Below are 17034 nucleotides of genomic sequence, written 5' to 3'. Positions count from 1 at the left end.
TACAGTTGCTTAGCTTTTTGGGGAAACTTTCTTAGAAGTGAGGCTCTATTGCTGAGGACAAAATTATTGTATGAAGTGCAAAAGGCCTATTGTTCAAGCTGGACTTTCAACTGATGGTACAGGGACCCAGGTTCTTTGAAAAACTAGCCAGTTTTGGAAGTTGTTGAGTGTTGATACTTTGGAAAAATCTGACTGGCACTTGTGCTTGAAAAGTATTTAGGTAGTTTAGATGGGACCAGTTCCAGGTACATAAAGGTAATTTGTTTCATGTTTTTAACTGATATTATTAATGTCTTTCAAATATTCATATCACTTATTATATCATGGACAGAATGCTGAGCTGTAAAGATTATTAGGACTCCAAGAAAATGTTCAGCTGAAAAGGTCAACTAGTTAGTTATGAAACTATGAAGAAAGGATCTGGTTTCTGTATTGTGATTTAACTTTATATTAATGCTACAATATTTTCCCTGCTTCAGTTGCAAATTGTTATGCACAATACATAAAAAAGCTCTTTTCTTCCTCTCCTTTTCATTTTTCTATACATATTTTTTGTAAGGATAACTGTACTTTCCTAACCAATTCCATTACAGACCACATATAAATGATGTCACCCTCTTCACCTTTTGCTGGAGGAGCCCATTAGCAGAATTTTGCTACATACAAAGAGCCCATGGATAAGATTGTGTCTAAAAAAACAAGATTCAATTATTACTAAGTGTTGTTTTGCATTAAAATATGTGGAATGCTACTTGGAAACTTTGAAATCCACTTAGCTGTTACCTATTTCAGCAATTCTGTAGCATGTATGGGCATTTTCATTTCAGTGATGAACATAAAACAGATATAAATTACTGAAAATATGGCAGTGCAATATATAAATCACATTGATATACATACTCATTTTAGGAAAAACAATTCAATATTAATTTTTTTAAAAAACCATAATTGTTGAGTGGTCAGCAACACAGTATTTACTGCATTCAATGGTGTTGAAAGGACCAGGATAAATATTTGTAACAGTTATGGCACATCCCTTTTCATATGCACACGTGGAGTCCCTTACTAAACAGTCCTTCCTGGAAAATCAGGTGCTACCTGCAGGAGCAAGGATGAAAAGGCAATTAGAATTTACAAAGCAGGTGGCTAGCAGAGTCTTTCGTGTTTGAATGTAGTCTGGTGCTTCTCATATGAGATACAAAAAACCAGAAATACAAGGAAAAAAAAAAAGTCAATCTTGAGAGGACTTACTGTGGTACTGAAAGTTTTTTTACAGAAATGTAATAAATACCACAGGTGATTTTATGAATGTGGGATTAAGACACCTATTTTCTGAATAAACCAAAACAAACAAGGAAAGAAAACAACCAAAAAAAGTAGCAAAAATCCCACCCCAAAACAAAATACCAAGCAAACCAAAATTTTAACTCTGGAGGGGAAAAGATAGAGAATGCAACATAATAAGAAGAGTTAATAGAAAGAAATTATTTTTCTCACATATGAAAATGCAGGTTCAAATGTGGGTGACTCAGGATTGGTTACAGCCATTTTAAATATGATTAAAGATAATTTTTAAACAAAATTTAAATTTACCGACAATTGTATCCACTTGAGATCTACAATTATACTTAGAAAAATCAAGAAGCTACTGAATTATCATATTTTTAAAGGATTCAAAACACTAAATGAAAAATTTTAAATCTTTTTTACCTTTTATCTTTTCCAGAAAGTATTGCAGTTCTCTTAAGCTATTTGCATTTTTGTAATGCATAAAAAATGCCACAGAAATAAAAACCACTATAATTATATAAAAGTGAAAAATACTTTTATTTCTAACCATTATTGATATCTGTAGTATCCATAAAGAAAATCCTCTCCAAAATAAATTTAGACAAATTCCTGGTTTATTACATAAAATGAACAAGACCATATTAATCTTGCTCTCTTTGTATATTCATTTCAGCACTTTTTTTTGCAACTGGAATGTGGCACATCACAGTGGCAACTAATGTAGAATACCCACATTATTCTGTGGAATTGAAAAAGTAATAATTTCTGGTACTGAGTTAATGAAATATATCAGTTGCTGAACAAGAGGGCAACTTAAAAGTTTTGAGGTAATACTACGTGTGAACAGAACATCAAGAAGGGAACAGTGGAATGGTGAATGATACAGAAAATGAGCCAAAATCACACACTGAGAAATATTAGGAAAAGATTGATTAAAAAGCTAGTGATAGTATACTACTCAGTCACAGGCTCAGATATTTAGATATGGAAAAACCTCAATATTATATTAGATGGTTAAAAACTTCTGGGAATTGTGGAATACTTTTAATTTCTTCATAGATTTTTAAAGAAAAGAATGTTAATATTCAGCTGTATCTATTATTCTATGTATTACTAATTTGAAAACACTTTGGGACACACCAGTGATAAGCAGTACATTCCTACTGGTTTTATTTTTTTCTTTTTCCCTGAAATTCTCATGTGTAAGCATAAATCTTGTTAAAGAAAAGAGCTTGCTGGTGCAGGAGAAAGCCCCCATTCAAGTAACAGCACTAATGAAAGGCAGCAATGGAAACTGCTGCCCAAGCAATTTCCTTGTAGCTCAAATTTTCTCTATTTCAAGGTCATTCTGGTGTAAAAGTCCTTTGCAGCTTGCTTGCAATATACATCACAATGAATGTATTTCTTTTATTAGTAAGGATTATTCATTATTAGTGTTACTAAAGCACATTTGTGTGTGAATAAGATTGTGTGGAGAGAGCAGTCTCTGTTCTAGGGGCCATGGTGATGTCTGGTTCTAACCCACAATGTATGGAAAAATTTCTTCATATCAGAACAGAAACCAGTGGCAAGCATGCAAATTTAAATCACACATCTAAAGGATATGGGTGAAGAATTGTTACTGCAGAGGAGCAGAATGACTGTGCAGGGGTTGAATCACTAACATATTCATCATACATTGTTAAATAGTCCCACGCAAAATTACTTTCCTCGTATGTTTGGAATGTATGTTGTACACATGACCTCATCTAATCTTTTGCCACTTTGCAAAGCAAAAGTTAATTTCAATTCTGGAAGATAGAACAGTCTTCAACTATGTAAGTTAAAGGATACCTGCTGCAGTTCACAAAGAGGGCATGGACATTATACATTTGATTAATTGTTCTACAGAGGTGCCAATCCTAATTAGGACTTCATTGGCTTTTCCATTGAAAGCAGTTTAAATTCCCTAATTAAGCATGAAATAACTAACAAAAATAAATTAAGGCTGTTTACATAAGTGAGTCAAGTTTCTGGCAAGTTTTAACTCACCTTTTAGCCTGAGAATGGGATTTATCCTTCTCTGTCTCAGTGCCTTATCCTTTTCAGCTGAGACAAGGATGGGAACTGTGAGGGGCAAAAATCTTATTCTGCTGAATTTGTCCTTTTGCACTTTAGACAACTTGTCCATTTTGTGGTCTCAGATTATTATGTAGTTTAGTACAGTACAACTCTGAGTATGTTGATTTGTGACTTTATTTATTTTCTGAAAATTATACTATCTAAAAAGGCTTCTGAAAAAAGGAAGCAACCCAAAAAATAACCAAAAACAAAACCAGACCAAAACAGAACAAACAAGCAAACAAACAAGCAAACAAAAAACAACAAAAAACCCTCAACAACAACAAAACCACCAAACCAACAAAGCAAACAACAAACTCCCAGAATAAAAGACGGAGGACTAGTAACAACAAAGAAACCAAATGTACAGGGTAAATGAAGTCTCCTTAGTCTCCCAGATCCTGGTATTTTTTTCTTCCCTTATTTTATATTTCCTGATCCCATACCTATTTTTCTAGTTTACCTTTCTCTTCTCTTCATCCCTCATGAGGAGTGTTTTCTACTTCATTATCTCCACAGGTTTGAACTCCATAAGCATACACAACATTAATATGTTGCTTAGTAATTAAACATAGCCAGTTTCTAAAATTTCACACCTTCAGCTTTCCCTGAATGCAGTGCTACAGACTAAAACTGTTTACAGCTTTCCTGTCTACTGCATGAGCTAAAAATTGTGTTGGTGTGTTTTTGCAGCTCCTGTACAGTTGGGAATTTAGAAATGAATGAGAAGTATGAGGGTTTGGCTTCTAAAACTTATTTATTCATGTGGATATTAGCATTGCTGCTAAAGGTAGTTTCTGTAATTTATAGAGATGCTGTCATGTGAGTAACATTACATTAATTAATATTTGTGAGAGGGTTTTCTGACATGTGAAAAAATGTTATCTTTATAAAATATGCAAAGCTTAAGTGGACACATTAATGAATTTCTATTTTGTAGGTGCTTTTGGATAGCAAAAATTTGAGGCTTTTTTCCTTATGTTTTTTTTCCTAACAGTACAAACAAGTGGAACAATACATGTCATTCCACAAACTACCTGCTGAAATGCGCCAGAAGATCCATGATTACTATGAGCATCGCTACCAAGGCAAGATCTTTGATGAAGAAAATATTTTGAATGAACTCAATGATCCTCTCAGGGAGGTAAGATTAAAGTATTTGAATAGCTCTTCATGCTGTGAAAACATTTCTTGTCTTTGCTGTTTCTGTGTTGAAATGCTCTTTCCATTCTACAATATTTCATCTTCTTTATCATAGTCAATGAATGACCAGAATAATTAAATTTATAGTAGGTTGGCACAAAGAAATAAGCAGAGACACAGTCTATTCAGGACCAGTCTGTCAATCACTGCCACACAAGAATGTTAGAGGTTAAAACCACACCCTTTTTGTTGACTGAAAATCCTGTTTCTCTGTTGCTTTTTAAAAAAGAGAGTGGTTAGACTAAAATGATCCTGAGTGAAATTCTTTTTCTACTCTCCCTACTTGCTAGCCACACACCTATCCAGATAAAACCACCAAAAGTCACCACACAGGGCGAGTTGCTTTCTTTCATTCTGTAAAGTAGCATCATTGTAAAGGTGGTCTTTACTCGAGATGAGGAAGCTGGAATGTTATATATACAAGCCATTAAAAAAAATTTCTTTGTGCTGACTATGCATCTGTATGTGTGTATATAGATATGGCTATGTGTAACGTGCATATAACATCCAACAGCATGACATCTGTACTTTTGGAAAGATAGGTGATGGCTGGTCAGGTTTGTTTTCAAGTTCTGAGGCACAAAGAGAGAATAGGTCTGTGGTGAATTGTCTGTACTACTGAATCCTGTGCTTTGCTGGGAAGGGAAAACATGTCATACAATCCATTGCCAAAATCAATCAAGTTCCAGTTTTAAAATAGTCATAAAGAAACAAAGCCTTTCCAATCCACAGTTTATCCACATCTCTGTAGTGAAAGTCCCATAGTAGCATCCCTCCTACAAACTCCCAAGTGGCAATGGTGAGGGCTGCCCAAAATTGTTGTTCTCTGCTAGATGCTTGAAGTTAAAATCAGACCAAACCATGATTGTTCTAACAATTTAATAGCCCATGACTGAGTTCCAGATCCTGGACCTCCTTAAATCTCTCACAAAGATGCAGTCTGAGGCCTTCCTTTATATTTTGAGTTTGTGCTTTGGAATGCAGGTGGAGGGCCCTGGCTTCTTCATTGCCACGGCCTGTTTACACTGGGGCTCCTCTCAGTAAATTTTGAAATGTCAAGAGAATGTATTACAAAAATCTGCCTTGTGGGACAGGAAAAGTATGGGAATTACCCCTAGACTACAGTGGCAGTCAAAGCATGAATTTTGGCCAGTATGGAGCTAGTGTTTTGTTAAGAGAACAGAAGCATGTACAGACGCATCAGTCACTGAGATCAGAAGCAGTTTCATCTGTTTCCACTTCTAAAGAAAACATTTCTCCAAAAGTAAAGCCTAATACCCTAACACCATTTTGCTAACAGCAATTTGCAATTGCAGCATCCTAATTACTTATGTTTTCCACTTTTGCTGCCTCCTCTTTTGTTTAATTCCTTCCACCCTCTCTCCCATAGCCCTGTCTCCTTCCCCTCCTTTTTTTTTTTTTACAGCTTAGAAGTAGAAAGGCAAATTTGGTCAACCATAAAAAACAAAAAGCACTTCTGGTGAGAGATCAAGCATGTAAAATTTCAAAATTTAATGAGCCCCTAAAAACATGAAAGAAGAATAAGATTTCATGGAAGGAGTGGCTTCTGATTTTGCTATGGTTATGCTGTACTTAGCAGGTCTTCTTTGTACTCTCTATTATATAACAAAAAATTAGCTACAATCAGGTTGCACACAGCCCTGCTGAAAACACAGTACTGTTCCAGAGAAAGGTCAAAAAAAGAAAGAGAAAAAATAAGAACTGGCCACTGGCAGTGCCAGAGCAGGTTTCTCAATGAATCAGTCCAAATTTTCATGGCAGCTGATTTTTTCATGTGGCCTGAAAACATCACTTAGGTATTTTTCTTAGTTAATAATTTCAAATTCTGTTTAAGCTACCACTTCAGTATGTGCAGTTTAGTAGTGCAGATAGTGGCTTTTTGATGTAAATAATGGATAATAAATTGGAGCCTTTTAAAGGTAGAACACAGTCGTTCATATATTGGATGGACTTTACCCTCTTACATGCCAATAAATGCACAAGGCTGTAATAGATAATAGCACAGACACCCTGGATGCATCATTGAAGAATAAATATTTACTGCATTTCTTCAGTATTTAACTAATCCTACACTTGATTATACTTGGAATTTAGCATAAAGCAAACATTCAGAGTCTCTACAGAACATACTTAGCTTGATGGAAGTAGCTTCTGACAAAGATATTAGTCTGAAACCACTATTTCCTCACTTGGAGTAAGTAGAAGAAAAGAAACCATACTAACTGCTGCGTAATTATAGCATTGTGAAATGTTGTGAAAAAAATCGCAGGACTTTCACTACTTCTTGATCTCAGCCATTCAAATTTACTGTATGGACTGAAATTTTCCACAGCTTTGCTTTCTTTAAGAGTGATGACCTTCTTTTTTGTCCATGTTTTAAAATTTTTGGGATTTTTTTTTAGAAGGAAAGTAATTATGCATGATATAAATATGATCATTCAACCATTAAAAATAGCTAAAGTACCTAGAATTAGCAGCAAAAATCTAGTATAAAAATAATTCTTACATGATACATGCTAGTAATAAAGCTGTATATGCGTATAGAATCATAGAATCATGGAATATGCTGAGTTGGAAGGGACTCATCAGGGTCATTGAGACCAACCCCTGGCCCTGCACAGGACACCTCGAGAGTCACATCATGTGCCTGAAAGCATTGTCCAAATGCTTCTTGAGCTCTGTCAGGCTGGTGCTGTGACCACTGCCCTGGGGAGCCTGTTTAGTGCCCAAACACCCTCTGTGTGAAAAACTTTTTCCAGATGTCCAACCTAAACCTTCCCTGACTCAGCTTCAGGCCATTCCCTTGAGTGCTTTCTCTGGTCACACAGAGATCAGTGTCTGATCCTCCTCTTCCCCTCACAGGGAAATTGTAATTGCAATGAGGTGTCCCCTCAGTCTCCTCCAGGCTGAACAGACCAAGGGCCCTCAGCCACTCCTCACACAGCTTCCCCTCAAGGCTCTTCACCATCCTGGTGACCCTCTCTCTAATAACTTAGTGTCTTTTTTATACTGTGGTACCCAAAACTGCACACAGGACTCAAGCTGAGGTCACATCAGTGCAGAACAGTACAATCATCTGCCTTGATAGTAGAGGTTAAGACTTGCTTTGTAAAAGAAGATGGGTGTTCATTTTAATGAACTTCTGAACATTATGTATGGAACACTCATAGTAGATTGGATAATTAAAATAATGAAAATCTGAGAAAAGATTTGATGCATGTGTATGAATGCCTAGCTTGGTTGGATAATAAAAATAGAGTCATGTTTATTATGGGGAATTAACTAAGGCTTCATCATAAAAGGGGGAAAAGGAATCCTGAACATTTTAAAACTTTTTACAAGGCTCTAAGTGCTTCAAAGCTGAGTAAAGCAAGTAGTTGCTGACCTGTATCCTTCAAGGATAATCTGGCATTAACAAAGAGATTGAATTTGATGACTGGGCACTAAGGCAACATTTATGAGACTGAAAAGCTCTATATTCTACCCTGTTGAGTTAATTGCACAATTTGGGTGTATTAGTCCACTAGTAATGCAATTAATGGGATACTCTTAGCTCTAGATACTCAAAGTGAATTAACCATAAATTGCAACATATTATGTGCATACCTTCTTGTAAGGACACATGCTCTCTGACAACAGTAAAGGATAAAGGTGTGGTTTTAATTTTCATTGAATTCAGAAATTTCACTTGAACTGAAAGCATATCCCTTTTTTCAGTTAGACTTATCTGATAATAAGTGTCCGGTCTTCTCAAGAGCAGGATAATCAAGAGACTCCTGGCAGTTACAATTCTGGTAGAGAAGAAAGATTTGAAATTGCTTCTTAGAGGCCATGCAGGGTTGGATTCATCAAACCTATCTGTACCTCCATACAAGTTCTGCAACAAGTCTAAGATAATCATCAGGCTCTCTCTTCACACACCACCTCCACACACATGCTCTCACAGCAAAGAAAACGTAGCTGACTAGCTTAGAAAAAAGGCTGCACCTTATAACAGCAGTTGATATGTGAAATAAATTCTGAAAAAAATATATAAATTCTGTCTTTAATAGCATTTGCAATTAATTGTCTCTCTCCCTCATTTCTTGAGGTAATAATTAGAAACAATTAGCATGTTTCCATTATATATAAATATCATCTCTAGTTCTTCAGCAGGCAGAGATATTAAACTTCACATTTTTTAGCTTGTAATTCTTACCACCTACAAGGCTTGAACATCCTCTGGCCTCAGAAGGCCTTAATCCCAAAAGTGGTCTTTGTAGCTATCATGATATGAAATGGAGACACTACAGATAAGAAGTTAAAAAAACCAAACACAACAAAACCCACATCCACCTAAAAGAAATTCCTTTCAAAAGAACTCCTGAATTTTAAAAGTTGAAATTCATATACATTGCTAGTTCCATCTTGTAACTGAGTATAAGTCAAAGTGACTCAGCTCTGACCTTTGTTTAAGCCATCAGTCTTGCCTGCAGTGGCTGTGGGTGGATGCCCATGGAAGGACAAGAACAGGGAAAGTATGATGTGACCCTTAATGACTCTCTTAGACTCACAATACTTTCAGTTCAAGGGATGCTCTCAGACTGATGTGATTTGACTACTGGGTAATCCTTAATACACATTTCTTCCAATTACTTACTTGCATTCTTTATTCAAGGTGCTCTCTGCAACCACACCATCCTTTGTCAAAGAGCATAGACCTGACCCCTCCTGCATGACAAACCACCACCTTCTTTTGGAACTGAACACAGCCTTATATGTGTTTTGGTCTGGATGGCCACTAATTCTTGTAGCAAAAATTATATAGTACAGTCAATTTTTATTGACTCTTTACATGCCAGTTACAATTTTATAGAGTTATGTGATAACATCCTTAAACTGCATTTTTAAAAATGATAAATAAACATATTCTAGTTTTTTGCATGGAAGCTAGATCATTCTTCTTACCATTTTCTTTCTTTTTCGCTGGGTCTACTATAGGCTACAATATTGCAAATAATTCCTAATGTTAATTTGCTTGTTAATCACTGCCAACCATTGAGTTTACTTTTTGTTTTAAGTTGTAATGGTAAAAACTAACTCTAAGTGGTAGTAAATACACTATTTCATGTTTTGATTTAGGTGCATCACTTAATATTGCTCCCCACCAGTAACTTCCAACCAGACTAAGAAGCTTCTTTTTGTTTCTTTTTAACAAGCTTCTCCACCTTCACATGGTGCTGTTTTTGGAACTGAGCAGATCTGTGTGAAGTCCTTGACCTTTGTTGCTACCATAGGGAGAGTGAATGTAGGTACATTGTGGTACCTTTTACAGCTTAATGAGTCAGGTGTAAGGTTCCAAGAAGCATCATGCACAGTACTTAGTGTTGCATCAAGAGTGGCATTTTGTGACAGTTCTTGTAAGGAAAGTACTCTTAGAATAAAGTGCAGGAAAGCCTCCATTACTGGATTTATAATTTATATTGTATCTGAGTGAAAATTGGACCCAAACCAGGTTGTTTGGTATTTTTAGACAAATTAGGTATTTTTGTAGAGAAATTATTTTGTGTTTTAAAGCCAGTTTTAAAATTATCAATTTGGTAACCTTGGTGTTCTTTCCTAATTGCTGACCTTCTCATTTCTCTTTTAAAATGTATCTCCTTTTTAAAATATCTTTCCTTTTATTTAGTATTTATCTTTAGAAACCAGAAAGCAATGTATTCTTATGTAGACTATACTACACTGCTATGCACAAAAGACAAAGCATCTCCAGAGTAATCATATAAGGCCAAAATGGGATGTGATTAGATTGCAGAATGCTTTGATCCTTTTAAACAGTGTAGTCATTATGATTTGGGGGTATGGACTTTCAAACAGTAAAATAATGGTAGAAAATAATTTTTTTAAATTAAAACACAATAAAGTATCATAGAAATATTTGGGACTTCGATTCCATAACAACTTATGTCCATAAATTTATCTCATAGAAGACAGGTAACTAGTTCCTTGCAATCCATTGTACTTCTCAACATTTTAATATGCAGTGATCCTTAGCGTGAAGCTTAAAGAAAGGAATTAAGAAAAATGTATCCTTATTACAGATGTAGTCATATTGGAAGTCACTTAAATATCTCCTTGTCTTTAACTAGTGAATTAAAAAGGTTTTTTGTTTGTTTATTTTTCTCAGAAGCACAAGTAAAGTATAACTGTAGTTTATATTCTGGAGTACTGAATTATGAGTGAATTATGCAGCATGTCAGTCTTGTAGAATAAATGCTGATATATCACAGCATGATTTATTTGACTAATGCTGAAAAAGAAAATTGATGGTTTTCAAATATCTGTGTAAATTATGTTTAAATTGCAGTCCAAGTATACAATGCTGAAAGAAAAGTTCTTAGAAGTAACTGTAAGTTTTTAAAATTGAAAATAGTAGTAAATGGCCATTTTAATGTGGGAATGGGCAGACAATCACCAGGTGAATTGATTATTGTGTTTTAAAATTATTTTCTACAGCAAATGTGACATTGTAGAAAATGGTGTGCACACTCCAGGATGTTTCCCAGGGACCTAAGACAATGTGGTTTGATTTGCTGAGCTCTGGGGAGTGTGTTTGCCCTTTGATGAATGCACATTCACAGTGTACATGCTGTGGTGGAATTGTCAACCACTTCTATGGCTGTTCCACATGTTCAAGAAACTTTGATCACAGTCCTTTCTGTGTTTGACATGCTTTATTAGCAAATCTACCCCGAGCTGAGACATGTTTTGACAAGTCCCAGATCTAACTGCTTCCAGTAATACAGATAATAATACACCAGTACTTCTCAGTAGTTATGATTTTGAATACTCATGTTACTGCACCTACAAGATTCCTTTGTTGTAATTATTAAATAAATATTTCAGACATGACAGTTCTTTCATGAGCTCTTCAAATATACTAATCCAAATAAATTCCCAATTCTTAGTGCCGTAGTTTTCATATAAAGAAAGGCAAGTTGTTCGATAAAAGTTCCAAACTATTTGGATTCAAACTGGATGTTGAGAGAGAGGTAAAATCCTGTTACAGAAAAGTAAGGTCTTTGATACTGTCTTCCACATTCCCTGGAAAAGCTGCAGCCCATGGCTTGGACTGGAGCACTCTGTGCTGTGTTAAGAACTGGCTGGAGGGCTGGACCCAGAGAGTGGTGGTGAATGGTGCTGCATGCAGCTGGGAATCTGTCACCAGTGGTGTCCTCCAGGGGTCTGTGCTAGGGCCAGTGCTATTCAATATTTTTGTTGATGACATGGATGAGGTTATTGAGTCCTTCATTAGTAGATTTGCACATGACACTAAACTGGGAGCGTGTGTCAATCTATCGGATTGCAGAGAGACCTGGAATGGTTGGATGGATGGGCAGAGTCCAATAAGATGAAGTTTAATAAACCCAAGTGCTGAGTCCTGCATTTTCGCCACAAAACTGCCCTGCAGTGTTAGAGGCTGGGGACGGTGTGGCTGGACAGTGCCCAGGCAGAAAGGAACCTGGGGGTGCTGGTCAGCAGCCAACTGCACACGAGCCAGCAGTGTGCCCTGGTGGCCAAGAGGGCCAATGGCCCCTGGCCTGTGTCAGGAACAGTGTGACCAGCAGGAGCAGGGAGGTCATTCTTCCCCTCTACTCAGCACTGGTGAGGTCACACCTTGAGTGCTGTGTCCAGTTCTGGCCCCTCAGTTCAGGGTGGACCTTGAGACACTTGAGCAGGTCCAGAGGAGGGAACGAGGCTGGGGAGGGGCTGGGAGCACAAACCCTGTGAGGAATGGCTGAGGGAGCTGGGGTTGTTCAGCCTGGAGAAAAGGAGACTCAGGGGTGACCTTATCACTCTCTAGAGCTCCCTGAAAGGTGGCTGTGGTCAGGTGGGGTTGGTCTCTTTCTCCAGGCAGCAACCCATAGAACGAGAGGACACAGCCTTAAGCTGTGCCAAGGGAAATATAGGTTGGGTATTAGGAGAAAGTTTTTCACAGAAAGAGTAAAAGATAAAGCACTGGAATGATCTGCCCGGGAAGATCATCCCTGGATGTGTTTAAAAAAAGACTGGATATGACACTCTGTGCCATGGTTTAGTTGAGGTGTTAGGGCATGGGTTGGACTTGATGATCTTGAAGGTCTCTTGCAACTGAGTGATTCTGTGATTCTGTAAATCCAGTCTGTGCCTGCTCCTGTTGGAAGTGCTGTTCAGGCATCTGAAGAGCAGTCAGAAAGGTTTTTGTGGGCACCAGGTCCAGTACAATGAGACAATAGCAGCTGTCCTGCAGAGACAAAATTCACCCATTGCCTTATTCTGCCCAAGATCCCAAGATCACACTTCCAAGTGTCTGCCATGTCTCAGTTTTTAACAGACTAAAGAATTGCTCAACTGCTTGATACTGAGGCGGTACTTGGGGCAGTGGATGGAAAACACTTTTTTTAAGTCTCCATGTAGTTTCTGGTGAAAGGCAAAAGAGGTAGCTGTAAATTGGTGCCTGCCACAACATGTTAATTTCTGTCAGATCTGAATATGCTATTGCAATTAGAGATAGCATTGCTGATTTTAGGAGGTTCAAAATAGTAATAGTAACATACTTCAAACAGCTCATGAGATAGTTCTTCTTACGTTAAACACATTCTTTTAATACCATGCTTGCTTTGACTTGACAGGTGTCCTTTTTGGTAAGATATGGAAAATTTGGGTTTATTTAGCTAAATCATAATGGTCTTTAGGATCTTTGGCCCTAATCCTTGAATTGTGACTATGAATCCATTACAATAAAACAGCAGAACTTAAAATATATTCCTCTGAATTCTTTAGAGAATAACTGAAGATAAATGAAAAATAAGTAAATTAAAATTCTTGATGCAGAGCTGGAAATTACATTGTCTCTCTTCAATCAAGATTAGGAGATGCAGGATCTGACACCCTGGTACCTACCAGGGTTCTCCATTTCTTCTTTATTGACTTCTGCAATAAAAAGTCATGACATTCCATAATGAAATCATTGGAAGGGGAAGGGGGAAGCAGAGGGCAGAATGCAGCCTGGACTCCAGTAGAAAACATTTCAGACAAGACACGGATGCACAGTATAGACATGTCCAGATCCTTTTCCTGTAAATCTCATTAATGAAGGTGGGTGAGAGTGAGCATCTTTTCCTTGAGTTTCACTGTGGAATTTAAATTCACAAAGCAGGCTAAAGGCTTTTGAAGCACATTGGATTGGAACCAGTAAAAATGCTGTGGGGGGCAAGTAATACAAAAAGTTCTGTGTTGAAGAGGGTACCCTTTAAATGTGCCACTGTCCATGAAAGTCACCACAAATAAAGATCAGAGCTGTGACTCACCTCCAGCAAGAGGAGATAAATATGCCATGAACTGTTTGATGCAGAAGCAAATGCATGTGCCTATTTTTATGCACTCAGTTGCACATTATAGTAGTAGCAGCATACAGAAGGGTACACAGCACTTCTCATGCATAAATCTGTGGTTGCATTTTAAAAGCATGTGATCTCAAAGGCAAAGACAAGGAGAGCAAAAAACAACAGAGCACAAGATCTGGTCTGAGTGCACATTTATGAACTTAATTTCCCATTGATACACCAGTAATTTAGGAAGGTTAACCTAGTTAAAGCTGTGGGAGATAATCCAAGTTAAATTTTGCAGCTCAAGGTAATGCTAAATCATTGTTTTACTTTTATCCTAGAACTACTTGAGCACAAAAGAGTTGTACATTACTTTGAAACCTGCAGAAAACTCTGCCTAATCTATACTTTTGTATTGTTACTATTACCTAGAAGATGCAGTAAGCAAATACTTAATATCATCTCCCCAGAAATTTTATTGCCAGTAAGTCAAATTTGAAATGCTGGTTTTTAATTTTTTTTTACCTGAAAAATGTGGAGTCTCCTCTACAGCTCCAAAACAGTATTTTTAAAATCTAATCTGTTTTGATTATTAATTTTTATGTAAAGGATTAAATGGAAATGGAAATTGAATTAAAAATTCTGAAATTATTATAAACGGACAGATAATGAAATAGCGCATAGATATGGATGAACATGGTGTTGAATTACACCTGTTTCATTTAAAAAGAAATGTCTAACACTGAAAGAACTTAATATTAGATACTTCTAGTGATTAATGAGAGTCTCAGAGATGAGTGAAATTAAAAGCTGGAGCAAAATGTGGAGTCTGACACTGTGAGTACAGGTACAGATTTCCTGGTAGCTCCTGGCCCGAGTTCAAGACAATATTTTTATCTGTGCCCACCACTATTTTCACAATTCCTTTGCACAGTCCTGGCTTAGTAGTAGCACTGGACCCTAAGCCAGCCTTGGTAGTAGTAGGCAAGGAAACCCTGAAAAGGGCTTTAATCTCCTAGCTTATTCTGTGGAGTCTATGTTAATTTTCTTCTCAATAAATCCATTTTTCTTTTCCCTCACTTGTGAAAAGAAAAATAACTCTGTGGTTGGTTGAAAGGATACAAATGAAGTGCTGTAAAATATGGACAGTTGCAAGCTTATGAACTGATCATTGCATGTTTGTGTGCTCACTGAAGCACTGGACGATGCCTTGCTAGACCACTAAAATATTTTGGGGATAAAATAAACACCTGTGTGGTGAATATATCAATTTAAAGAAAAGCTACATTCTTTGTGATTAGCAGTTTTCACTTGAGCCTGTATGGTTGCCATTAGGTCACTGTGCAACTAAAAACTATTATTTTTGTGATCTCATGAATATTCCTTACATGTATTAAAAAAATTAAGTTTACTTTGTAGCGAGGATTTTTTCTTTTACTAAATTGAAAATCAGGAAGCAACAATGTATCTATGTTCTATTTAGAAAAATAAGAAAAGAGCAGAATTACTGAGAAACATTTGAAAAATTGGGATTATGCTATGGGAGTTGTAATAGATGATCTGGGAAATGCAGCTAATACAGATATCCACAGTCCTCAAAACAAAAATTGAGTAACTCAACGTACGAATCATTGCCAAACATTGAATAAACACTTGTGTATGTATGAAAATATGAGTTTTCACAATCATCATATTTCACCAAGAGTAGAAAGTTTCCCACCCTGCATGGTTGGAAATTAAATAGTTCATGCTTTTTAACACCAGTCAGAAAACAGATTCACTACTTAAAGAAAGAGAAATGCTGTCAGTATTGTGTGTGGACAGCTTAATTTATATAACAGACCTTGAAGGGAATTAAGAGGCAAAGACATCTGTAGAGAAGCAGAAATGGAGTGCATGTAGCTTGCTTTGTCATTCTCTAACACTAGATATGTTCTTCATAATATTGATACTTACAGCAATGGGCCAAACTTAGAATGTGAGAAAGAGGTTAATACCCTTCCTGAGCCATTATTTAAAGTTCATGGCTGGCCTATTTTTAGGCCACCATGTGAGAAGATGTTCGCTGAAAATAGATACAGATCATGTGTCCTTGCAGAATATAGAACATCAGGACATTTCATTTCCAAAGAACATAATTGGGACTTGGAGCAGAATCTTCTTTCCTCTCACCTCTTTGCTTGGAGATTATAACTTGAGTTATACAAGCACAAACTCTTATGTGAGTTGAATCAACCTCTAAATAAGATAACTAAATCTAATGTGAAATATAGTTCTAATGGGACACATAAATTAGTTACACTTTGATTTTTTCCTTTCATTTCATGTACAAATAGGTACATCTGTAGACATACAGGTATGTCCATGTACACATATAAATATATGTATGGGAAAGCATATATATGAGTATGTGTATGTATTATATACATATGTATGTGTGTGTATATATATACATGCATACATACATAGATACATACATATATTCTGACACATACATGCAAAAATGTCCAGAATGTCTGTGTGACAAGAATACTGTGTAAAACTCTGTTAGTATCTTTGGAAAGTCCTAAGTGCATATATTGCATTAGGTACTCTGATATGGTCTCTCTTTTTCTACTGTTGCCATATATCTCAGCAAGTATTTTCTATGCCACTGGACTATATTTATAATACATTACCTTAAAATGAATTGTGGTTACAAGGGGTATAAGGGTCCTCCTATGATATAAAATCAATATAGCTAAATTTATTCATAAATGTAGAGATTAAGATACAGTCTAAAGAGAATTTGAAGAACTTTCTGAATAAATTATAGGAATGTATTTATTTTGGAAATAAACCTCAGCCTTATATTTAATTCACTAAGAGAGCAATTAAATTATATATAGATAATTTATTAAATGCTACTAATAGTTAAGTAAATTTTAAACTTTTGGCAAGCAGATGAACTGAAATTGTTTTGAAAGAGAATAATAAAATTATGTAAAGAACTGAATCCCATGGCTGCCTAGGTTCATGCACAGATGCTAATGGTATTTTCTGAGTACCCTGCTGTCATCAGGCCCCCTTGCAT

General features: G+C 36.3%; 1 protein-coding gene across 1 annotated transcript in view; it reads left to right on the top strand.

The window, feature by feature from the left end:
- Positions 1-17034, top strand: part of HCN1 (hyperpolarization activated cyclic nucleotide gated potassium channel 1) — a 192069-nt gene that overhangs the window by 144747 nt on the left and 30288 nt on the right. The window contains exon 5 of the mRNA XM_033086073.1: positions 4388-4534. Within this exon, the coding sequence (XP_032941964.1) occupies positions 4388-4534 (147 nt within the window). The remainder of the gene's footprint in view (positions 1-4387; positions 4535-17034) is intronic.

This window comes from Catharus ustulatus, chromosome Z (genome assembly GCF_009819885.2).
Source record: "Catharus ustulatus isolate bCatUst1 chromosome Z, bCatUst1.pri.v2, whole genome shotgun sequence".
Lineage (NCBI taxonomy): Eukaryota > Metazoa > Chordata > Aves > Passeriformes > Turdidae > Catharus > Catharus ustulatus.
The sequence above is the reverse complement of the archived record's forward strand: the minus strand, read 5'-3'. Positions and strand labels throughout refer to the sequence as shown.